We start from the raw sequence: 27063 nt of genomic DNA, 5'->3' as shown, positions 1-27063 counted from the left end.
ATGGTGTTAAAATCCTGCTGCTGGTGGTGTTCTTATATTTTGCTGGTGTTTGTGTGTTGTCATCCACCTCTGGGATGGAAATGTGTGAGTGTGGACTGTGTTCGTGTGTCTGTGGGCTGATCCGTACTAAGACACAGCACAGCGCTGAAGAAGCCCTTCAGCCATGGATGGAGGTGGAGGAGGTGGTGGAGGAGGTGGAGGAGGAGGTGGAGGTGGGGGAGGAGGAGGAGGAGGAGGTGGAGGTGGGGGAGGTGGAGGAGGAGGAGGAGGTGGGGATGTAGACAGGACATCAGTGTGTCAGTGCTGAATTCCTAAATTCAGTGTTTGTTCTCTGTTGCTATGACACCAGAGCTGCTCTGTGATTAAAGCTCCTTCCACTGTCTCTTAATTGTCGGGTTAATTTGCATTTGTGTTTTTAAATCTCCTCGTGTCTTTGTACCCAGTGTCAGTCTTCATGGAAACGGTTTCACATGTTCACACGCACATGCAGACGTTCTCCAGTGGGACACGTCCACGTTTGTGCACCAGTTGACTATTTTAGACCGAGACAAATGTCTGAGGTCAGCTGACGCTCTGCATAACTCTGACAGCTGATATGGAGGCTGGGGTCTGGGGTCTGTAGGGGTAGGGGGTCTGCAGCAGATCTGGAGGCTGGGGTCTGGGGTCTGCAGCAGGTCTGGGGTCTGCAGGTGGAGGGTCAGTGGGTCAACAGGCACAGCAGAACCAGGACATTTAACAACACATAAACACACACAGGTTTGGACAAACACACCCCTGTGTTTAAGTTAGAATGTGAAAGAAGCTCAGACCACAACAAACACATTATACATGTGGGTAATATATAATGGTTCTACTGTTAGCCTGGAACGGGATGGGTTTAAAGCAGTGGTGGCTGCTCGTCTTTCAGACAGGGGAAGCTCATTGTCGACTTACATCAAAAAAAAAAATTGTCAAGTTATTTCAACATAAATTCGTCCCTCTGTTCCTTTTTAAGAAAATGATCAGTGACCTTATTGTACCAACTAAACAAGAAAACGTTGAAATTATGTTAAATTGAAACAAGGAAGTACAATGAGTGTGTTTTATTTATAGTGCAAGAAATGAACAAGTCATTTCGTAGTGGTTTCTCTCTCGATTTCACAGCAGAATGTGCGACAGTATTAAACTGAACTCTGTCAAGTGAAGGAGTAGATCTCAAAATAGCTGTCAATCAAACGGGATTCAGCCTTTTGACCGATCCTCCAATCAACACGTGGAAGCTCAGCACCCGGCCCGGCCAAGCTCCGCCCACAGCTCCATTCACCCCCAGAGACGCTGAGCGTCCGGGGGCGGGACAACATGGTGGCATTTATCCAATTACCGTCCAGTTTTGAGTCAATGAAAAAAACTGTTCCACTCAGTCCCATTGAAGTGCATGGACGCTGAGCGTCTACGGACAAATGCACTGAGCAGAGATCGAATGAGAAAACAGTGCAACAGGAATGTGTGAGAAGTGAACAACATCGAGTCCGATGATTTATGATAAAGCTGATTCTGAACAGACTCGTCTGTGAGATGAGCGTGTTCTAACACATGTAGTCAATGAAATGTCAACACAACCGTACAGATTTGACCATTTAATTTGAGTAATTTTAGGGGAAGCTGAGCTTCCCTTGCAGTCTGTGAGAAATCGCCTCTGGTTTAAAGCCTGGAACGGGATGGGTTTAATGCTTGGAATGGGATGGGAGGCTCACACTTTCACAGAATGTCTTTGATTCTCTTGGTAAAATATAAAATATTCCGAATACGAGCTACCAAAGAACAAGTGGTCCATGAACACTGACATGTGGACAGAAATGGAGGATCCTGACATCCAGGGTGGAGGGAATCATAGACTTTAAATTAACAATTTAATCTCATGAATAGAAAAGAAATATTTGTGAAATTACAATACATTTGCAAATGTATTTTAACTGTATTTTTCTTGAAAAATGAAAAGATTTCTTTTAAAAAATTGAAATTTTATGGTTATTCACAGTTATGAACAGTGAAAATTCTGTTAAATTACAGATTTTTTTTTACAGTGTATTATTGTGACTTCAAATTTTAAATCCTGGTTTTAATCCTGGTTTTTATCCCAGAGGCTGTTTTTTATCTTCTTGAGTTTTTTTATTATGTTTTATTGCATCTCGTTTTTATTTATTTGATCCTATTTATTTCTTCTGTTCTTTTACTTATCCATGCTGCTGTATTGTAGAACGGTGAAACACTGAGCACTTTTTCTCTTGTCACTCGATCCAGTACCTGCTGAACAGGTTCAATGTGTGTTTTTGTTTTAATACCAAAAGCAATCACTCTGTCTGCAAAACAAATCTACCTACGGGTAGAAATAAAGGAACCTGGAACCTTCAGTTATTTAGTAAATCTAAGGCCTGTTTAATATCGTCATCATTCTGAAATGTTTAATACTTTGACTCAAAGCTAACGAAAGTAACAAAATGACGAAAACTAGAATTGAAAAAACATTTTCGTTAACTGAAATAAATAAAAACTATAATTAAAAGAAAAAAATGATAATTAACTGAAACTGTATTGTGTGTGTATATAAAACTAACTAAAACAGATAAAAATTATGGATAAAATTCCCTTTGTTTTCGTCTTTGTCAATGTCAGATTGATATGAAAGCGATTTATTTCACTCTAGCAATTTTGGCTGCTGGCATCATATGATATTTATCAATTTTTGTAATTATTTCAAATTATACTTTTACATAAACATGTACTCATACATAAGGATCCACGCAGACACAATATATATGTCACAGTAAAGACTGAAATCCAGTAGGATTCCTAATCCTACTAGGACAGATAGGAATTGTAGTTTGTCCTAGGACAAACTGAAATCCTACAAGAAATTAGGATCTGAAGATTAACCCTAACCCTAACTCCCTAACCCCCCCCCCAACCCTAACACATTTTCTTACATTTCAGTGTAAGGAAAAACCTTTGTAGTATTACTTGTTTGAAATTTTGAAGTTAGCTGTAGACTAACGTTAGTGTCACTATTGAGTAGTATGTAGCACATTTAAGTAATAGAAAAATAACTGACAAAACCTCTGTAGTATTACTTGTTTGAAATTTTGAAGTTAGCTATAGACTAAGTTCATTGTCACCATTGAGTAGTATGTAGCACATTTAAGTATTAGAAAAAAACAACTGACAAAACCTCTATAGTATTACTTGTTTGAAATTTGGAAGTTAGTACTATAGACTAAGGTTATTGTCACTTAACTAGTGAGTAGTATGCAGCATATTTAAGTCTTAGAAAAAGTCTTTGAAGCTTAGCTATAGAATATTAGATTCAAAGTCTGTGTAAATTCTGAATAAAATCATGGTTTGTAAGAATATTGTTGTTTCTTTTACTTTTAACCCTACCATCTAGACCAGGGGGCAGCAAAATGCCAGTGCCAACTTTAACATCGTACATTTTCTGAATGGCTTGGCAACAATTAGATAATAATAAAATTGTATGTTGCCATGGCAACGGGTTGTTTACAGGTACGTTTTTCAAATTCTACCGATTTCTGAATACAAATGTGTCTCATTTACATACCAATGACAGTTACAAACGGCCATTGAATAAGGTTGGACCAGATAGGACAGCTGGCATCCTGGTTACAATGTGTATTGACCTAAGGGCCATATACTGTATCTAAGATATGAAAATAATTCAGCTGAAGGGCCATATACTGTATCTAAGATATGAAAATAATTCAGCTGGAATAGTGATGGCGAAATCGTAGGACAGACTGAAATTCCAATCTTCAGATCCCACTTCCAAATAGAATTACAATCTGTCCTAGTAGGACTGTAAATTCTCCTAGGACAGATTGGAATTCCAATCTTCAGATCCTAATTTCTTGTAGGATTTCAGTTTGTCCTAGGACAAACTAAAATTTCAATCTGTCCTAGTAGGATTTGTAATCCTACTAGGACAGATAGTAATTTTAGTTTGTCCTAGGACAAACTACAATTCCTATCTGTCCTAGTAGGATTAGGAATCCTACTGGATTTCAATCTCTACTGTGACATATACAAACAAATTATACAACAAACCTACAAACCTATTAAACCACTCCCAAAAACAGAAAACAAAACAAAAACAAAACAAAAAAACACAACAACAACAAAAAACAACAAGATATTTAACGGTCCGTCACTTGTGGTTTCCAGTCGTCTTCTGGTCCCCACTCTACCTGGAAACATGGAGACTAAAGTTGGGAGAAAGCAGCAGAGTCCTGTCTGGGATTTATTTGAATACGATGGAGAAGAAGAGAAAAGATACAACAAAACTAAAATTAATACAAAAACTAAACTAAAATTAAGCATTTAGAAAAAAATGAAAGCTAATAAAAACTATCAAACCTGCTCTAACAATGAATTAAAACTAACTGAATTAGAGAAAAAAAAAAAAAAAAAAGTCAAAACTAAAAAAACCTTAACTATAATGAAAAATCCAAAACTGTTATAACCTTGACCTGGACCTAGAGAAAAAAAGGGAAAAAAAAAAAAAAAATTTAAAATAAAACTAATAAAAACTTGCAAACCTGCTCTAAAAACGAATTAAAACTAATGAAATTAGAGAAAAAAAAAAGTCAAACTAAATAAAACTAAACTATAATGAAAAATTCAAAACTATTAGAACCTGGACCTGGACCTAGAGAAAAAAAAAAAAGGGGGAAAAAAAGAAAAAAAAAAAAAGGGGGGGGGAGGAGGAGGAAAAAAAAGAAAATAACGAAAACTAATATGAATGATCAAACCTGCTCTAAAAACTAATTAAAACTATCTGAATTAGAGAAAAACAAGTCAAAACTAAATAAAACTAAACTAGAATGAAAAATCCTAACCTATTGGAACCTTGGTCCAGAGGTGTGATTCTACTGCTCATATTTCATTGTGTTTGGACGAGTCTTTAAAATGCACCAGTGTCTTCATGAACATTCAAAGTGTCAGTTCCATTATTAAACGTTAAAAAGTCAAAGTCTGCATGTGACAGTTGTGATCCCCAACGGTGTGCAGAATATTTACAACCAACCAACCACTGGTTTTGTGCCAGCAGGTCATCATCAACAGCACCATCACACCCAACATGACCTTCACCAAGACGTCGCAGAAGTTCGGCCAATGGGCGGACAGCAGAGCCAACACCGTGTTCGGGCTGGGATTCGCTTCAGAGCAGCAGTTGTCCAAGGTCAGACACACAACATGGAAGTGAAGTCATGTGTGGTGTTGAAGACAGGGGTTTAAGGCCTGGATCGGGATGGGTTTAAAGCCTGGAATGGGATGGGTTTAAAGCCTGGATGGGTTTAAGGCCAAGAACAGGATGGGTTAAAGCCTGGAACAGGGTGGGTTTAGTGCCTGGAAAAGGATGGGTTTAAAGCCTGGAACGGGATGGGTTTAAAGCCTGGAACAGGATGGGTTAAAGCCTGGAACAGGGTGGGTTTAGTGCCTGGAACAGGATGGATTTTAATGCCTGGAACGGGATGGGTGTAAAGCCTGGAACGGGATAGGTTTAAGGCCTGGAACAGGATGGGTTTAAGGCCTGGAACAGGATGGGTTAAAGCCTGGAACAGGGTGGGTTTAGTGCCTGGAAAAGGATGGGTTTAGTGCCTGGAACAGGATGGATTTTAATGCCTGGAACGGGATGGGTGTAAAGCCTGGAACGGGATAGGTTTAAGGCCTGGAACAGGATGGGTTTAAGGCCTGGAACAGGATGGGTTAAAGCCCGGAACAGGGTGGGTTTAATGCCTGGAACGGGATGAGTTTAAAGCCTGGAACGGGATAGTTTAGGGCCTGGAACAGGATGGGTTTAGGGCCTGGAACAGGATGGGTTTAAAGCCCAGAACAGGATAGGTTTTAAGGCCAGGAAGGGGATGGGTTTAAGGCCTGGAACGGAATGGCTTTAATGCCTGGAATGGGGTGGGTTTAATGCCTGGAACAGGATGGGTTTAATTCCTGGAACGGGACGGGTATAAGGCCTGGAACAGGGTGTGGATTACTGTTGGCTATTACTAACCCTTTCATTCATGAATTACAAAAAAAAAGTACCTAGATTTTATTTTAGCTTTATTTTATTTCTCAAAATTAGGCTAAATTTCAAATGCATTTAGATTTTTTTTTTAAAATATGGTTTTATTAAGAGGATATTTTCCCTCCTCAGACCCAGGAAAGGACAAGTTTGGGCTTTTTTTAATTCAATAATTGCCGATATTGGAAACATTACGATGCAACAGTTTTTTCAGATGCGTTTTTTAAAATGTGTATGGAATGTCCTTTACAGTGGACAGTTTTTGTTTCTTTGTTTTTGTATAAGGTTAAGGTCAGGTTTATTTCCATAACACTTTTACAACAACGCAAAGTGCCCAAAGTGGTGTATAAGGATATATTTAAAAAATATAAACTATAATTAAACTAATAAAAACGTATAGATGTAACAGATCAGATCTACTCCAGCTGATCAAACAGGTGCACAATAATCCATACACAGTCTGTAAAAACACAACCAGAGGATAATCACACATGTGCATTAAAGTCAGTGCGCACAGGTGCGTCTGTCAAACACATTTAAAATGTTCAGTGAACATGTGACATGGAGGGGCGGAGCTTTCCAGAGCCTCAGACCAGAACAGAAAAGGATCCGACACCTTTAATCTGCAGTCGGTTCTAGGTACGTCTAGAAACAGCTGATCTGAGGAACATGGTTTATATACATACACACATGCATACATATGTAAATATATATGTACATATATACACACACATACATATACATACATACTTATATACATACATATGTACATACATATGTCGAGGCCCAAAACAGAATCTGGCTCGATTCAGAATCGGGCCGGCCCAGAATGGAATTCCATTCTAGGCCGGCCTAGAATGGAATTCCATTCTAGGCCGGCCTAGAATGGAATCCTGCTGCTATAATGTTATTTTTATACCATGTTTAATGCAAATGATCTAAATTATTACAAAATCAATACATGGAATTTGCAAATATGTGAAAAAAAATTAAACAAACAACATTTTAATTGTAAACTATAATACACTTTATTTACAAATAGAACCTAGTGGTACTCCCCACCAATATATGGTACAGTGAAATCGACTGAAATTGACAATAGTTACTCAAGGTATGTAAGACTGAAAATGTAAAATTATGACAAATTATGGAATTATGGATCATTTGCATTAAACATGGTATAAAAATAACATTATAGCAGCAGGATTCCATTCTAGGCTGGCCTAGAATAGAATTCCATTCTGGGCCGGCCCGATTCTGAATTGGGCCAGATTCCGTTTTGGGCCTCGACATATACGTACATATGTACACATACATACATACACACATATACATACATATATATGTACATATATACACATACACACACATACATATATACACACATATACATACATATGTAAATATAGACACACACATACATACATACACACACACATATACATACATACACACATATATACGTACATACATATATACACACATACATACATACATATGTAAATATATACACACACATACATACATACATACATACATACACACACACACACATATATATGTATATATATATATATATATATATATATATATACACACACACACACACTCATACACAAACACATACATATATACATATGTACATATATACACATACACACACACACAGTACGTACATATATACATACATACACATGTACATACATATTTACACACACACACACACACACATACTGTACATATACACACATTCACACATACATACTGTACATACACATATACAATACACACACATATATATACATACATACACACATGCGTACATATATACACACACATATATACATACATACATACATATATACACACATATAAATACATAAATCAATATATAATCTTTTCCATTTTCAGTTTGCTGAGAAGTTCCAGGAGGTCAAAGAAGCTGCCAAGCTGGCGAGGGACAAATCACAAGAGACGGTGGAGACCCTGAGTAACCACTCCCAGGTAGAGTGGACCCAATGTCTGTCTGTGAAAGGGTTGGACGTTGCTCCGGTCCGAATGTTTCCTCAACTTTCACTGTTCAAACTCCACAGGGACAGAAGCATGCGTCCAGTACCAGGCTGTTTCCATGGCAAACACTGAACCACACACATTCAGCCGCTGGTCTAATTCTGTATTTGAATAAATGTGTGTGTTCACAGCAAGGTTATTATTGTTAACGAAAACTAACGAAATATCGAAAACTAGAATTGTAAAAACATTTTTGTTAACTGAAACAAATAAAAATTATAATTAAAAGGAAAAAAAAATAACTAACTGAAACTGTATTGTGTAAACAGTGTTTTTCAACCTTGGGGTCGGGCCCCCACGTGGGGTCGCCTGGAATTCAAATGGGGTCACCTGAAATTTGTAGTAATTGATAAAAAATTAAAACTTACTTATAAAAATTAACATTATATAGTCTAAATGTTGTCTAAAATTAACGTTTATTTGCAACATAGAATAGCAAACTTTTATACGATCAAAAACAAATTAATTGTAGCCAAAATAAAATGTCTCTGTTTTGAATGTCTGGGGTCGCCTGACATTTGTGATGTTAAAATTGAGTCAGGAGTAAAAAAAGAAGGTTGGAAACCACTGATGTAGAGGGCTTCAAAACTCATGGATCAAATATGATCTGTTTGGTGTTAAAGGGTTAACATGGGACTGAATGACAGACCAAATGTGTCTGTGGTTTCATGTGTGGATGACATTCGACTGGACCGAGGAACTGATCAGTCATTGATCAGAGGAGTCCAGGCTGGACCCCTGTTCAACTGTGGGATCAATTCTGTCCTGGCCTAAACCTGGAAACAACAACAAACGGGTCCAAATCCAGTTAGTTTGGGTCCAAATCCAGTTAGTTCTTGTCATTAGTTCAGGTTCTGAAACTGACACCAGTGTTTCTTCATTCACTCGTAGGAATCTGGACGGGAGACGCCTTCCACCAACCAGGCGTCCAGTATTAACGGCACCGACGACGAGAAGATCTCCAGTGTGGGTCCAGAGGCCGCACTGCTGAAGAGCGAGAACGAACGGCTGAAGAGCGCCATAGAACTGAGGTAAGCCCCGCCCACATAGAACTGAGGTAAGCCCCACCCACAACAGAGGTAAGGCCCGCCCACACGGAACCAGGACCGCCGCAGATTGGACCAAAGAAAATAGTCCAAATGAGGCCAGTTAACGACTGGGATGATTCTAACAGTTACCCATGGATGAACTGGATTTATCTGGTCTGAGTCCAGTCACAGTGAAAGGAAGGAGGATTATTACTGTTACAGTTACAGTTACTGTTACAGTGAAAGGAAGGAGGATTATTACAGTTACAGTTACTGTTACAGTGAAAGGAAGGAGGATTATTACTGTTACAGTTACTGTTACAGTGAAAGGAAGGAGGATTATTACTGTAACAGTTACTGTTACAGTGAAAGGAAGGAGGATTATTACTGTTACAGTTACAGTCACAGTGAAAGGAAGGAGGATTATTACTGTTACAGTTACTGTTACAGTGAAAGGAAGGAGGATTATTACAGTTACAGTTACTGTTACAGTGAAAGGAAGGAGGATTATTACTGTTACAGTTACTGTTACAGTGAAAGGAAGGAGGATTATTACTGTAACAGTTACTGTTACAGTGAAAGGAAGGAGGATTATTACTGTTACAGTTACAGTCACAGTGAAAGGAAGGAGGATTATTACTGTTACAGTTACTGTTACAGTGAAAGGAAGGAGGATTATTACAGTTACAGTTACAGTCACAGTGAAAGGAAGGAGGATTATTACTGTTACAGTTACAGTTACTGTTACAGTTACAGTCACAGTGAAAGGATGGAGGATTATTACTGTTACATTTACAGTTATAGTTACTGTTGCAGTCACAGTAAAAGGATGGAGGATTATTACTGTTGCTGTTACAGTTACAGTCACTGTTACAGTTACTGTTACTGTCACAGTGAAAGGATGGAGGATTATTACTGTTACAGTTACATTTACTCTTACTTTTAGAGTTATAGTCACAGTGTAAGGATGGAGGATGATTACAGTTACAGTTACTGTTACAGTCACAGTGAAAGGATGGAGGATTATTAGTGGACATGATGTGTTACTATTACTGTTACAGTTACAGTCACAGTGAAAGGATGGAGGATTATTACTGTTACAGTTACGGTCACAGTGAAAGGATGGAGGATTATTACTGTTACAGTTACACTTACTGTTACAGTTACAGTCACAGTGAAAGGATGGAGGATTATTACTGTTACAGTTACAGTCACAGTGAAAGGATGGAGGATTATTACTGTTACAGTTACACTTACTGTTACAGTCACAGTGAAAGGATGGAGGATTATTACTGTCACAGTTACACTTACTGTTACAGTTACAGTCACAGTGAAAGGATGGAGGATTATTACTGTTACAGTTACACTTACTGTTACAGTTACAGTCACAGTGAAAGGGTGGAGGATTATTAGTTTACATTGAATGTGGAACCAGAACGAAAAGCATTTTAACGTCCTTTATTAATGAGATATTAAGAGTAACTTTAGAATTTCACGAGTTCATCCCATGGACCGGACTGGACTCTTTAGTGGACTGGACTGGACCCTTTAGTTGACTGGACCCCTTAGTGGACTTTACTGGACCCTTTAGTGGACCGGACCCTTTACTGGACTGGATTAGACCCTTTACTGGACTGGACCCTTTATGGGACCGGAACCTTTAGTAGGCTGGATTGGACCCTTTAGTGGGCAGGATTAAGTTAAGTTAAGATAAATTAAGATAAGATAAGATAAGATAAGATAAGATAAGATAAGATAAGATAAGATAAGATAAGATAATGTGTGTGTGATCTCATGTGTCATATTTACCGTAAAGCTTCAGTTAAATACACTTTAATTATGTTTCATCATTATCGTGGAATTCAGATTCTACTTCCTGTAGTTTGAATTTGACTTTGAATTCCACTTCCTGTTTATAATCTGTATTTAAATTCAGCTGAACCGGACTGGATTGGTCTGGACTGGACTTTAGGGTTGGTCTCAGTTGGGTTCTGAATTGTGTTCCACCCGTGTGACTGCTGTGGGTCTGTCAGATCAGCTGATTGAGTCTGAACTCTGCTGTTCCATGTGTTGGACGTGCTTTCTAATCCACTGTGGGTGAAGTGGTAATTAGATGAAACAGCAGCTGTGGATCCAGAGGGGATTAAAGGAACCTGAGGACACAAACAGAGCAGTGGGTTTTAATAATGAGAAGAAGAGGAGAGGAATGATGACAGCAGCAGAGAAGAGTAGGATGGACTGATCCAACAGCCTGAGGACGGAGGACACAGTCAGCCAGAGTTATCTGGAAAAAAGAAAAAAAACTGGGGAAAAAAAACTAGGAAAAAAATAGGAAAAAAATAGAAAAAAATGGGGAAAAAGGTGGGGAAAAATGGGGGAAAAAAACTATTTAAAAAAACTGGGAAAAATTGGAAAAAAAAAAAACCTGGAGAAAAAAAGTGGAAAAAAACTGGGGAGAATAAAGGAAAACCTAGAGAAAAAACTGGAAAAATTGTAAAAAAAAAAAAAAAAAAAAAAAAAAAAAAAAAAAAAAGGGGAACAAACTGGAAAAAAACTTGGAAAAAACTGAAAAAAATTGGAGAAAAAAAACTGGAAAAAAATAGATAAAAATGAGGGGGAAAAAACAGGAAAATGGAAATAAACTGGAAAAAAACTGGGAAAAAAACTTGGGAATAAAACTACAAAAAACTAGAAAAAAATGAAAAAAAAACCTAGAAAAAATGGGAAAACTAGGAAAAGACTGGAAAAAATGGAAACAAAATGGGAAAAAAAATGGAAAAACCTAGAAAAAAAAATGGGAAAAAAAATAGAAAAAAATGGAAAAAAAATAGACAAAAAATGGGGAAAAAAACTACAAAAAAATCTAGAAAGAACTGGAAAATAACTAGAAAAAAACTGAAAAAAATAGCAAAATCTAGAAAAAAAAGAAGAAAAAAAAGGGAAAAAATTTGGAAAAAATAGGAAAAAAAACTGGAAAACCCTAGAAAAAAAACTGGGGGAAAAAACTGGGGAAAAAAAATTCGAAAAAATGGAAAAAAAAAAAAAAAACTGGAAAAAAATGGAGAAAAAAACTGGAAAAAAGAACTACAGATCATTCAGATGACATGTGAATGACTGGAGAGTCTTAAACACAACAGAGTAAATGAATCTGAGCAGAACAACAGCCAGGGTTCAAGAATGTAACCGGTCAGGCCTGAGCACAAGGACTGAACAGGAACATACCAGACACACCCTGAACGCACCACAGCCTCCAACACATATGAACCAACAAACATACCCTGAATGCACCACAGCCTCCAACACATATGAACCAACAAACATACCCTGAACGCACCACAGCCTCCAGCACATATGAACCAACAAACACACCCTGAATGCACCGCAGCCTCCAATGTTTACACCACTACCCCTTAGAACTGAGTTTAAGGGGTAGGATGAAGGGGGAGGGGCTAAGGGGTGAATTGGTACTGGGCCTAACAGTCCTCTTGGATCTGTTTCATTTCCGTTCTGCAGCAACACCAACACCAAGAAGTGGGAAACGGAGCTGCAGACTCTGCGGGAGAATAACGCCCGTCTGGTGGACGCGCTGCAGGAGTCCTCAGCCAATGTGGAAACCTGGAAGAAACAGCTGAGCGTTTGCAAAGAGGAGAGCGACACACTCAGGGAAAAGGTAAGGGTCCTGAAGGCCTGAACTGTCAGACACTGAGGAGGGGGTCCAATCCACTGGGTCTCAACTGGTGGGTCCGGACCCTAAAGTGGGTCCTAGTCTTTTCTCATGGAACAGCTTCATTTCTGTTCAGAGAAGTACGTAAACACAAACATTACCTGAAAAAAAGGTGAACTGATGCTAGCATTGGGCTAACATTACTGATGCTACATAGAAGATGTGACTGAACGAACTTTTAACTGAGTTCATTTTATAGTTTGGGTTCAAATGGACCTAATTTACTGTTAAAGTGAATATTTCCATCTGTGTCGTCAACCCCTGCTGGTCAGTTTGGTTTATCATTAAACTGGTTTTCTGTGTTTTCATTCTGTCATATTGTAGATTCTCTGCAGTTCTAAACACAACATGTGTTTATTAAATCCATTTGAGCAGATTATCTGTTCTTAATGTGGGTCAGATTTGGTCATTGGGGAGTGATAGTGGGTCCAGAACCAGACCAGTTCAGAACTTCTGGTCTAAAGTTCATCCCATCTGAAATGCTGTTTATCAGCTGTTGTCTTCTGCAGCAGGTTCAGCTCCGTCCACTAGAAATAGAACCAGTTTAGTTTCATAATCAATGTGGGCTGGTACAGCACACACACACACACACACATGCGCGCACACACACACACACACACACACACACATTCTGTTCCGTGTGTCAATAGTCAGACCAGACCAGATCAGACCATCCAGACCAGGACCAGACCATCCAGACCGTTACCAGCAATAAGGTCTAAGTCCAGGTCTGTCAGGGTCTGGGGTCAAAGGTCATTAATGCTGAAAACTTCATATGTTGCCTTCAAGACCAAAACTTTTTCGGGGACACCCATGTAGATTTCAACAAGACCACATAAAACCACATGGTTCACACATTCCAAAGGCCCAGTGAAGAAGAGGAGGATGTGGGTTCTGGTCTGTACTGGTCTGGTCTGGTCTGGTCTGGTCTGGTCTGGTCTGGTCTGGACTGCTCTGGTCTGGACTGGACTGGTTTGATCTGGTCTGGTCTGGACTGCTCTGGTCTGGTCTGGTCTGGTCTGGTCTGGTCTGGACTGGACTGGTCTGGTCTGGACTGGTTTGGTCTGGTCTCGACTGGTCTGGTCTGGACTGGTCTGGATTGGTCTGGATAGGACTGGACTGGACTGGACTGGTCTAGGCTGGTCTGGTCTGGACTGGATAGGACCGGACTGGTCTAGGCTGGTCTGGTCTGGTATGGTCTGGTCTGGTCTGGTCTGGACTGGACTGGTCTGTTCTGTTCTGTTCTGGATTGGTCTAGTCTGGTCTGGTCTGGACTGGACTGAACTGGACTGGTCTGTTCTGGACTGGTCTGGACTGAACTGGTCTGGTCTGGTCTGTTCTGGACTGGTCTGATGGAGTCCCCCCGGACCACAGTGCAGACCCCCTACTGAAGGATACTGAGATATTCAGTGAAACGTCCAATAATGTGTTGGGTGTAAACGGGTCCTCATCTACTAATGACTGTTTTAATTTGAACAAACTTTGTCTGGTTTACAGCTGTAGAAGACGACGCTTGGACCAAACTCAGTGGGAATGTGTTCCTTCTCATTAATGGTCATTTTGACCCTGGTCTGTTCTGTGTTTAGATCAAAGACCTTGAAGCTCAGTGTAACGAAGCCGACCAGGAGAAGCAGAAGAACCTCCAACTGACGGCGCGAGTTCAAGAGCTGGAGGCGGAGCTTCAGGACAAAGAGCAGGTGAGTGGGCGGAGTCCTGTTCTAACACCGATTAGTCTGGAGTGGAAACTGGATTTGGATCAGAACAGGATCTGCTGGGTGTGGATACAGTTCAGGTAGTTTTGGACTGTTCACCATCTGAAAGGAGTTCAGAAGAACTGGAGGAAACATCTGACCAGCACCTGGGTTTAAGGACGGGTTTAATCTAACCCATATGGGTCCAGTTTGGACCCAGTCAAGGTTCTAATAGTTTTGGATTTGTCATTATAGTTTAGTTTTATTTAGTTTTGACTTCTTTTTCTCTAATTCAGTTAGTTTTAATTCATTTTTACAGCAGGTTTGCTAGTTTTTATTAGTTTTCGTTATTTTCTTTTTTTTTTTTCCCTTCTTTTTTTCTTGTTTTTTTCTTGTTTTTCTAGGTCCAGGTCAAGATTCTAACAGTTTTGGATTTTTCATTATAGTTTAGTTTTATTTAGTTTTGACTTTTTTTTTTCTCTAATTCAGTTCGTTTTAATTCATTTTTAGAGCAGGTTTGATAGTTATTAGTTTTCATTATTTTCTCTTTTTTCCTTTTTTTTCCCTTTTTTTCTTTTTTTTCTCTAGGTCCAGGTTCAGGTCAAGGTTTTGGATTTTTCATTATAGTTTAGTTTTATTTAGTTTTGACTTTTTTTTTCTCTAATTCAGTTCGTTTTAATTCATTTTTAGAGCAGGTTTGATAGTTATTAGTTTTCATTATTTTCTCTTTTTTCCTTTTTTTTCCTTTTTTTCTTTTTTTTCTCTAGGTCCAGGTTCAGGTCAAGGTTTTGGATTTTTCATTATAGTTTAGTTTTATTTAGTTTTGACTTTTTTTTTCTCTAATTCAGTTAGTTTTAATTTGTTTTTAGAGCAGGTTTGCTAGTTTTTATTAGTTTTAATTTTTTTTCTAAATGCTTAGTTTTAGTATTAATTTTAGGTTTGTCGTATCTTTTCTCTTCTTCTCCGTCGTATTCAAATAAATCCCAGACAAGACTCTGCTGCTTTCTCCCAACTTTAGTCTCCATGTTTCCAGGTAGAGTGGGGACCAGAAGACGACTGGAAACCACAAGTGACGGACCGTCAAGTGTTGTATGGTGACAGCAGAGAAAATTGCTAGAGCGAAGTAAATCGTTTTCGTATCAATCTGACATTGACAACGACGAAAACGAAGGGAATTTTATCCATAGTTTTTATCTGTTTTAGTTAGTTTTGTAAGCACACAATACAGTTTCAGTTATGTATTTTTCTTCTAATTATAGTTTTTATTTATTTCAGTTAATGAAAATGTTTTTACAATTCTAGTTTTCGCCATTTTGTTAGTTTTCGTTAACGATAATAACCTTGGCGCAGAGACCCTTGGTGACCCCCGACAGCATAAGCCTGCTTCTGTTTTGCACGTTTTACTACTTTGGAGAGAAAACCACCACCACCACCAACCCAGAGCAGTCAGTCCAAATGCCATGAAGCACTTCCCAGATAAAGGCTGAACATAGACGTACTGTTTGTTTGTTGAATCTGACGACTGAATGTGTTTCCAGGAACTGGAGAACCTGAGGAAACAGGCCGAGATCATCCCACAGCTGATGGCTGAGTGTGAGAGCATCACCAACAAGCTCCAGGTACATCTGAATCCAGCTGGTTCTGGTCCACATCACATGGGTCTGAATCCAGCTGGTTCTGGTCCACATGGGTCTGAATCCATCTAGTTCTGGTCCACATGGGTCTGAATCTATCTGGATCTGGTCCACATGGGTCTGAATCCATCTGGTTGTAGTCCACATGGGTCTGGATCCTCATCATCCACAGCCCTGTGCTGAATCCTGGACCTCTGATGATCAATCACTATAGACATGAGTCAGTTTATGGACAACTGCAAAGAACAGGCTCAAACCTCCAACAACTCAACTGTTCATATATATATATATATATATATATATATATATATATATATATATATATATATATATATATATATATATATATATGTATGTATGTATTAGGGCTGGGCAAGTTAATGCATTATTACCACGTTAACGCATTCATTAAACTAGAAGCACTCGGAGAGCGCAGATCTCCGCCAAGGCTGATCAGTGCCCCCCCCCCGTGGGCCCCCCCACCCCCGATCACCACCAAAATTTAATGATTTCTTCCTTATCCCATTTCCAACAAACCCTGAAAATTTCATCCAAATCTGTCCATAACTTTTTGAGTTATGTTGCACACTAACGGACAGACAAACAAACAAACCCTGGCAAAAACATAACCTCCTTGGTGGAGGTAATAACGCTGACAATTTTTTTTGTCTCACGTTAATGCCGTTTTATTATAACTCATATTATTCTGCTCCTGCTTGTGTGTGTGTGGCGACCAGACCAGTGCGTGGTGCTTGGCAGATAGACAACAGGTTTCCCAAGAAAAGCTGGACTCCAAAAACTTCTGTCCAAATCTTTTACTTCAGACTCACTGTAAAACTGCAACATACATACAAAATATGTCTCAGTTCTGTTCATTGCCTTAGTACATTTACATGGCATTATACATTTAAATGAATGGGAAAAAGATTGCTAGCTCGATGCTAACTTGAATGGGAAAATCCATAACGATTAGTATTTACAGATTAATTTAAGATTTACAAAGTCTTTTTATCCAGCAACGAAGGTTCACATCAGAGATCTTTAATACTATTCATTCTTACAACAGCTTAACATAAAATACTCACAGGCAAATGTTTTTCAGGCCATACAAACAGAGTGAAAGAAACATGTCTGCAATTTATTCCGACCACTAGACGGCCCCCTTTGCTTGCTTTTAACAACTGAACATCACATATTATTTTCAAAAGTCCGTTGCTCTCGCTCTGTGAATACATGTAGGTAAACCATGGGTCACAGGAAGAGGGGGGACGTTGCTCAGGGTTGGTTTGCCAGTTGGGGTCATCATGTGTTTCAACCAATGACAGCATTTGGGGTGGGCTTAAGACTCCTGTCAGTCACTCACAACCGGAAATAAACTGGTGTGGACATAAACATGGAGAAATGCACTGGTCTTTTCCATGGACATTTTCATTTTAAATGTCCTCAGATGGTGGGGTCAAGAAGGACAAAGTTGTTTGTAAGCACTGCAATGTGGAATTATTTTTTATCACCGGGGTACTTCCAGTCTGAAATATCACTTAAAGGCAATACACGCTGTTGATGCCCCCCCCCCCCCCCCCCCCCGCATATAACTATGCGATTAATTGTGATTAATCACAGAAATCCACGCGATTAATTGCGATTAAGAATTTCAAATGTTGCCATATATATGTGTGTGTGTGTGTATTAATCGCGATTAATCACACTTAAATATCATCCATATTGAATCTACATTAATCTTGTTTAATTTTGCATAAACAGACTCATCATAGAAGTGAATGTATGTGCTGTGAACAGGTGTGTCCAAACTGGACCACCCATTAGCCGTTAGCCGTAGTGCTAACAGACACATAAACTTAAACCCAACTGCTTAAAACCAACTCCTCCTTCAACAGTTGTTCCTTTAACGAGCTTCCATTAACCCTGTGGTGTCTTTAATTTAACTATGAACTCAGTATGTTTTGCTCAGATTCCAAGTATACGATGGTTCTGGGGGCAGTTCTACATTCCAACAGATTTGAATGTCTGCACCAGTTTTTCATCTCATGTGTCATGCATGTGCTGAGAACCACCACCTATAAAAGGATCGTTAGGAGGGAGGAGACGGTCTGGGGGCATTTTCCTGTTGATGGGGTTCTGTGACTTTTTCAAACTGAACCTGTCACCATGGCCACCACCCCCCCCCCCCCCCCCCCCCACACACACACACACACACACACACGCACACAAGTGTTGGGCTCAGGTTTCAGGCGTCAGCTGGAGAACATGGTCATGGAGGCATGTCACATATTTAGATCTCCTATTTTCATCTTCTCCCTTCACTGATACGCTTGGCCTCAATGTGTCACTCATGTCACCTGGTGGTCTGCTTCACCCCCCCACCCCCCCACAATGATAGGAGCATGTGCTGTTCCATTCAGCTTTGACTCCTGGAAATAGAAACAGAGTCAGTTCAAAACCCATACTTTTGAATGATAGAAAACCTTCACATCAGTGGAGGGTGAAGTGGAGGAAACCAGACAGTTTTAAAAGGACTTATCTGGAAAAGATACAACAAAGTGAAAATGATGTGAAAAGATGAAAATGTCAAAAGATGTGACATGTTCTAAAAACCACAAGAAGACAAAAAGAACAACAGTTAAACCATGTGGAAAAAAAACCTGAGACAAAAACAAGATAAGAAACAAGATAGAACACTTGACATGTGTTTGACTGACGTAGGTTTAATTTTAGACATTATATGGATATGTGTTATTATTATTATTATTATTATTATTATTATTATTATTATTATTATTATTATTATTCATCCATCCATCCATCCATCCATCCATTGTCTTCCTCTTATCCGGGGCCAGGTCGCAGGGGTCGGCCAGGTCACTTGTGAACAAGACCACGAGATACTTGAACTCCTCCACTTGGGGCAAAGATTCTCCACCGACCCGGAGAGGGCAGACCACCTTTTGCCGGGTCAAGAACCATGGCCTCGGATTTGGAGGTGCTCATCCTCCTCCCACTTACTTCACAACCGGCTGCATACCGCCCCAGGGCACGCTGAAGGTCCAGGTTCAATGAGGTCAACAGGACAACGTCATCTGCGAAAAGCAGAGATGAAATCCTGTGGTCCCCAAACTGGACTTCCTCCGGCCCCTGGCTGCGTCTAGAAATTCTGTCCATAAAAATTATGAACAGAACCGGTGACAAAGGGCAGCCCTGCCAGAGTCCAACATGCACCTGGAACAGGTCTGACTTACTGCCGGCAATGCGAACCAGGCTCCTGCTTCGGTCATACAGGGACCGTACTGCCCTTAGCAGAGGGTCCTGGACCCCATATTCCCAAAGCACCCCCCACAGGATACCACGAGGGACACAGTCAAACCCCTTCTCCAAATCCACAAAACACATGTGGACCAGTTGGGCGAACTCCCATGAACTCTTGAGCACCCAATGGAGAGTGTAGAGCTGGTCCAGTGTTCCGCGACCGGGACGAAAACCGCATTGTTCCTCCTGGATCCGAGGTTCGACTATCGGTCGGATCCTCCTCTCCAGTACCCTGGAATAGACTTTTCCCGGGAGGCTGAGTAGTGTGATCCCCCTGTGGTTGGAGCACATCCTCCAGTCCCCTTTCTTAATAAGGGGGACCACCACCCCGGTCTGCCAATCCAGAGGTACTGTCCCCAACTGCCATGCGATATTACAGAGACGTGTCAATCAAGACGGTGACTTCAGCTTGGGTGATGGACAAGTCTACCTCTGAGACCTCAGTCTCTGCTTCCTCCATGGAAGACGTGACAGTGGGATTGAGGAGATCCTCGAAGTATTCCTTCCACCGTCTGACAACGTCCCCAGTCGAGGTCAGCAGCTCCCCACTTCCACTGTAAACAGTGTTGGTGGTGCACTGCTTTCCCCTCCTGAGGTGCCGGACGGTTTGCCAGAATTTCTTTGAGGCCGACCAACAGTCCTCCTCCATGGTCTCCCCAAACTCCACCTAGACCCAAGTTTTTGCCTCCACAACTGCTCGGGCTGCAGCACGCCGGGCCTGCCGGTACCCAACAGCTGCCTCGGGAGTCCCACAAGCCAACAAGGCTCGATAACACTCCTTCTTCAGTTTGAAGGTGTCCTTTTACTTCTGGGGTCCACCACCAGGTTTGGGGATTGACATGACAGGCACTGGAGACCTTGCGACCACAGCTCCAAGCAGCCGCTTCGACAATGGAGGTGGAGAACATGGTCCACTCGGACTCAATGTGCCCAGCCTCCCCTGGGATCTGGGAGAAGCTCTCCCGGAGGTAGGAGTTGAAGACTGCGCTGACATTGGGCTCTGCCAGACATTCCCAACAGACCCTCACAACACGTTTGGGCCTGCCAAGTCTGTCTGGCTTTGGCCTCATTCGCCAGCGGATCCAACTCACCACCAGGTGGTGATCGGTTGACAGCTCTGCCCCTCTCTTCACTCGAGTGTCCAAAACACGCGGGAAGAGGTCTGATGACATGACAACAAAATCGATCATGGACCTCTGGCTTAGGGTGTCCTGGTGCCACGTGCACTTATGGACATCCCTGTGTTCGAACATGGTGTTTGTTATGGACAAACTGTGACTAGCACAGAAGTCCAATTTGCAATGTGGATTGGGTGGCAGTCGACGGCAGGGGGCTCGACGTCCCAATCCCCGGACACAGAGTCTAGCTCTTGGGACATGGAATGCCACTTTGCTGGGGGGGGCAGAGCTTTTGAGGAAGGTTGAGAGATACTGTCTAGATATAGTCGGGTTCACCTCCACACACAGCTTGGGCTCTGGAACCCAACCCCTCGAGAGGGGCTGGAGTCTCCACTTCTATTATTATTATTATTACTATTATTGTTGTTACTATGATTACTATTGTTATTGTTGTTGTTGTTATCATGACTAATAAAGATCCAATATTCTACTCATATGTGTTAATAAGTCAGTAGTTAGTAAGTTGATTTAAAGTTCTCCAGAGGTCTTTGTTGTGACTCTTTTGACCTTTGACCTTGTGTTGTTTCATCAGGCTGCAGAAACCAAGAACCAGGAGCTGGAGGGGCGGGTGGAGGGTCTGCAGGGGGACATCGACGACAGCCGACAGAAGCAGGGCAACATGAAGGTGGAGCTGAAGAAGTTCATGGATGTTCTGGACGGGAAGATCGATGAGCTGCACGAGTTCAGACAGGGGCTGTCCAAGTTAGGGCTGGACAACTGAGGACTGGCAAAGGTCAAGGGGGGAGGAGTCAGGAAAAACAAACACCTGCTACCTGCCCCCCCCCCCCCCCCCTCCCCCCAACGGTGGAAACTGTAAGAAACACCATCATGTAAGACAGAAAAGGTTTTAGAGGGAGAGGCCAGGGGGTTTTGGGGGGGTCAGGGTGAATGGCTCCTTTTCCTACTGTGAGTGTGAAACCACATCCACAGTCACTTTGAACTTCCTTTTCCTTATGGGGGGGTGGGGGGGCTTTATAAATCTGGTGGTGGGTGCTTGTGTGTGTTTTTGTGATGCTGCAGCGTTTGTATAATCAGAGGGGGCAGGACGTCAAAGGGCTACAGTCAACCTGACGCTCCGCCCATCATGGGTTTAGGTGTGTGTCCCCCCCAGACTCAGAGTCAGTGGGTCCACTTCCTGGGGGGGGGGGGGGGGGGGGGGGGGGTCGGTCTATCTCAGTGTGTCCATGTCCTGGGGGAGGTCGGTCTATCTCAGTGTGTCCGCTTCCTGGGGGGGGGGTCAGTCTGTCTCAGTGTGTCCGCTTCCTGGGCTCGGTCTATCTCAGTGTGTCCATTTCCTGGGCTCGGTCTATCTCAGGTGTTCTGGAGGATTCTGTCCTGATTATATGCACATACTAAAGGCCATGACACAAAGTGCCTCCAGGTGAGAAGAAGTCAACCTGGTGAGGAAACATGACGGCCAGCACCATGTCCTCAGTGGGGTGGGGGTGGGACACATGTCCTCAGTGTGGGGGGGGGGGGGTTCTATCCAAATGTGTCCCATTTAACCCAGAACATCTGACAGAACATAGATTGGACCAGGTTTCCCAGGTTCTGTCTGGTCCACACATGAACACGTACCTTTACCTGGTTCTTCTTCAGTGTTTTTAATCTGTAACAGTCGGTAGAACCATCTGGATGGAACCCTGCTGCTGATGAATGGCCTGTGTGGATGGAGGGGAACATCCTGGGTGGTTCTGTTCTCCTTTGGGTTCTACAGCGTTGGGTTAACCCCCCCGCCCTCAGGAGGCTTCTGTCTGAACCTTCATCCAAACATCCCATGGTCTCCTCAATGTCCTCCTGCCCGTGATGCACTGGACTCACCGGGTCTGGACTGGACCCAGTGGGTCTGAACCGGACCGGACCAGTGGGTCTGCATTAGTGCTGGTCCTGCAGCTGGGCTTCCTTCCTCTGGTGGGTCAGTGGTGGTGGGTCTTGTGGGACTGAGGACCTAAAGGTTTATTTCATATGTTTGGACAGAACAGGTCTTTCACCTCCTCCTTAAGGTTCCGGTTTTTGGTTTTTTTCTTCACATATTTATTTTGGTGCCTAACAGCAGCGTTTGTGGACAGTCTGGAGGAAATCTACTCAACCTGATTAGAGAAGAAATACCACTGTCCAAGAAATACTTCTAGAATAAATACCCTTCTATAATAAATCCTAATATAGTAAATCCTTCTCTAATAAATACTTCTATAATAAATCCTCTTCTATAAACTGAACTGTCCTGTTGGATGATCAGTCCCAGGTTGGAATCCCTCTGTGCTCGTCTGTTTGGGGTCAAAGGCAGATGTTTGTTGGTTTGTTTGTTTGTTTGTTTATTTCTTTATTTCCTGGTCAAACTCTCCTATAATCAGTCTGTATTTTCCACCTGTTTGGATCTGCTCAGTAGACGATGATCCTTCATATTCAGGACGTTGGTTGGTTTGTTTGTGTTCAGTCCTAATGTCCAGAACTGACCTGAACCTGGTCACCTGAACCTGGTCACATGATCCTTCCTTTTGAACCCATGCCTCTTGTGCACTTTTGTGACTCTTCAATATTGTACCATAGAACTGAAATACTTAAAGTCTAGTTTAAGTAACTGTTGTGTGCTCTGGTTCTTTTTCTCACTGACACCACACAAGTTCATGGTTCATGTTGTTTGGTTGTCTTCGTTTGTTCTGGGTGGTTATAGTTCCTCCAGGTTCCACTGGGTTCCACCGGGTTCCACTGGGTTCCACCAGGTGCTGGTTTCTGGGTTCCCTAGCGATATTCTATTAAGACCATATGACCACCTGTTAGGACCATGTGACCTTCTGTTAGGACCATGTGACCTTCTGTTAAGACCATGTGACCTTCTGTTAAGACCATGTGACCTTCTGTTAGGACCATGTGATGTTCTATTAGGATCATGTGACCTTTTGTTAGGACCATGTGACCTTCTGTTAGGACCAAAGGGCCTCTGAAGATGATGGGGACACGTGTCCTGTTCTGATGTGGATGTGTCCAGGCTGGTTCTGGTCCGTCTGTCCGTCTCTTTCGTTCTCCTGCTGGTGTTCTTTGTGACGCTGATGTGTGGGCAACTCGGTGAAACAGGATGAGGAGACTACGCTGCTGTCAGAGAGAGGCAGACGGCACTGCAGGACACCGTGGCACAGCACAGGCTCCTGTTGCCATGGTAACAAGCTGAGGAGGAATGTGAGGCTGCCTAAAAGCATCTGAACCCTCAGGTAACCCCCCCCCCCGCCATAAATCCACCCACCCACCCACAGAGAAGAAGTGACAGGTGGATGATGGGATGTCCTGACCGCCTCCGACTGGGGCAGATCCAGGAACACAGAGCGGGGGGGGGGGGGGGCAGTTCAGCGCTTACTGTGAAGGAGAGGAGTGTGAGCTGAAGGATGAGTCACCACAGAGGGGGTGGTTTATAGAAGTAAATCTGTCTCATCAGATTTTGAATTATAAAAGCTATTGAATTTCTAGCACTGAATTTTTTTTTTGCACTGAAGTTAAGTGTCTGAATTTTTTGTCTCCGAATTCAACTACGTTCATAAATTTAGAATTTAAAAAAATCAGATACAAAAAAATTCCGATGCAAAAACACTCAAAAGCAAAAAATTCAGATACAAAAAATTCAAAAGCAAAAAATTCAGATACCTAATTTCAGTGCAAAAAAAAATTTCAGATACTTAATTTCAGTGCAAAAAAAAAAAAAAAAATTTCAGATACTTAATTTCAGTGCAAAAAAAATTTCAGATACTTCAGAGCAAAAAAATTCAGATACTTAATTTCAGTGCAAAAAAAAATTCAGTGCTAGAAATTCAATGGCTTTTATAATTCAAAATCTGATGAGACAGATTTACTTCCACAGTGGTTCATCTGCCCTGAGCTCCAACAGGACCAACATGTCCACATCCAGGTCACATTCAGCCCAGTTCTGTCTGAAACAGACCGGACCACCAGAACCAGAACACAGGAAACGACAGATAACAGGTCCAACTGTTCCTCTGCCTTTGAGTCCAATAAAAACATACATTACATTATGAAAATACATTAAACAACTATCCTTTCACTAAGAACATGGGAATAACCTGAAAAAGTGGACGTTTCATCAGAAGAAGTCCAATTTGAATTATATTCTTCTTTAACTTATCATTTCCACGTGTGCCTTTATACACAGTGTTACACAAACATGTAGAAGCAGAGTATGGTTCAAATGAAGAAGTTTTGAACTAAAATAAGGATTTTTTCTACAATGTTATGTGTCAGTTTATTTTTAACACAACATACAAATGTACAGAAGCTGTAATACCAGTAGAATAAATACTGTTCAGCTGGGTCAGATTTTATTTTTTAAATGGTTCTACTGTCGATCCCATTGGTCTGTATGTGGAACATGTGGAACACCTTTGAGTGTTCAGATGTTCAATGTCATTTTTGCCTTTTATAAAATCATGTGGGGTCGGACAGGAACCCCCCCACTGCCAAGCTGCTGTGAGGAGCTGGAGAAGATGTGGTGGTGGACACGACAGGAGGAGGTTTGCTGCGCATGGGTTAACATCAACTGATGGGTACCAGTCAAAGTGTGTGTACACACACATACATATATATATATATATATATATATATATATATATATATATATATATATATATATATGACCATAGAGGAACGTACTATAAGAACAGATGACCACCAGGGGATGCACTATGACTGCAGAGGACCACCAGGGGACCGACCACCAGGGGACGCACTATGACCACAGATGACCACCGGAGGATACACTGACCACAATTGACCACCAGCGGATGCACTATAACCGCAGATGACCACAAGGAGATGCATTTAAGGACAGATGACCACCAGGGGATGCACTATAAGCACAGATGACCACCAGGGGATGCACTATGACCGTAGATGACCACCAGGGGAAACACTATGACCACAGATGACCACCGGGGGACACACTCTGACTGCAGATGACCACCGGGGGATGCACTATGACCGTAGATGACCACCAGGGGATGCACTATGACTACAGATGACCACAAGGAGATGAACTATGACTGGAGATGACCACCTGGGGACGCACTAAAAGCACAGATGACCACCAGGGGATGCGCTATGACTGCAGATGACCACCAGGGGACCGACCACCAGGGGACGCACTATGACCACAGATGACCACCAGGGGATGCACTATGACTGTAGATGACCACCAGGGGACACACTATGACCACAGATGACCACCGGGGGACACACTCTGACTACAGATGACCACCGGGGGACGCACTATGACCACAGATGACCACCAGGGGATGCACTATGACTACAGATGACCACAAGGAGATGAACTATGACTGGAGATGACCACCTGGGACGCACTATAAGCACAGATGACCACCAGGGGATGCGCTATGACCACAGATGACCACCAGGGGACTGACCACTAGGGGATGCAGTATGACCACAGATGACCACCACAGGTTGCTCTATGACCACAGATGACCACCAGGAGACGCACTATGGCCACAGATGACCACCAGGGGATGCACTATGACCACAGATGACCACCAGGGGATGCACTATGACCACAGATGACCACCAGGGGATGCACCATGACCACAGATGACCACCACAGGTTGCTCTATGACCACAGATGACCACCAGGAGATGCACTATGGCCACAGATGACCACCAGGGGATGCACTATGACCACAGATGACCACCAGGGGATGCACTATGACCACAGATGACCACCAGGGGATGCCAATGCGCATACCAGTGGTAGAATATAGTTGAATGTATTTTATTGGTTTTTCTTTCTTTTCAAACATTAAACCTTTTACACTGATATGATGGATGGATGGATGGATGGATGGATGGATGGATGGATGGATGGATAGATAGATAGATAGATAGATAGATAGATAGATAGATAGATAGATAGATAGATAGACAGACAGACAGACAGACAGACAGACAGACAGACAGACAGACAGAATTAAATCTAATCGTCCCAGTGTCCCTGTATGTCAGTGTTTGTTCTATGTGGATGAGAACCAGTTGAATGTGTGAGGTTGTCAGGCTCTGCTCATCTACATGTTTCTGGAGGTGTTTCAAAGTGTTTTGAGCCTTTATTTAAACATTCATCAGCACCCCCTAGTGTTCAAATGGTAAGTGCTCCAAAAAGGGTCATTTTGGACCATGTTCAAATCTGATTAAAAACTGCTCTAGATCAATAGAGAAACTTATCAATGTGTCTCTAGAGGTGTTTTAAGGTGTTTTGAGCCTTTATTCAAACATTCATCGGTGCCCCTAGTGTTCAAATGGTAAGGCTGTGTATGTGCTCCAAAAAGGGTAATTTGGAC

General features: G+C 41.9%; 1 protein-coding gene across 2 annotated transcripts in view; it reads left to right on the top strand.

Annotated features, from left to right (window-relative positions):
• The window catches only part of homer2 (homer scaffold protein 2), a 42238-nt gene extending 18945 nt beyond the window's left edge, over positions 1-23293 (top strand). The window contains exons 3-9 of one of the 2 annotated variants that reach the window (XM_030130925.1): positions 5096-5230; positions 7979-8071; positions 9029-9168; positions 12679-12835; positions 14476-14586; positions 16119-16199; positions 21246-23293. In XM_030130925.1, the coding sequence (XP_029986785.1) occupies positions 5096-5230; positions 7979-8071; positions 9029-9168; positions 12679-12835; positions 14476-14586; positions 16119-16199; positions 21246-21434 (906 nt within the window). In that variant the 3' untranslated portion in view covers positions 21435-23293. The remainder of the gene's footprint in view (positions 1-5095; positions 5231-7978; positions 8072-9028; positions 9169-12678; positions 12836-14475; positions 14587-16118; positions 16200-21245) is intronic. The other variant, XM_030130926.1, reaches the window with a different exon arrangement.
• The last annotated feature ends 3770 nt before the right edge of the window (positions 23294-27063 follow it).

Source organism: Sphaeramia orbicularis, chromosome 3, assembly GCF_902148855.1.
Source record: "Sphaeramia orbicularis chromosome 3, fSphaOr1.1, whole genome shotgun sequence".
In the NCBI taxonomy this organism is placed as follows: Eukaryota; Metazoa; Chordata; class Actinopteri; order Kurtiformes; family Apogonidae; genus Sphaeramia; species Sphaeramia orbicularis.
This window is presented reverse-complemented; position numbering and strand designations above follow the sequence as displayed.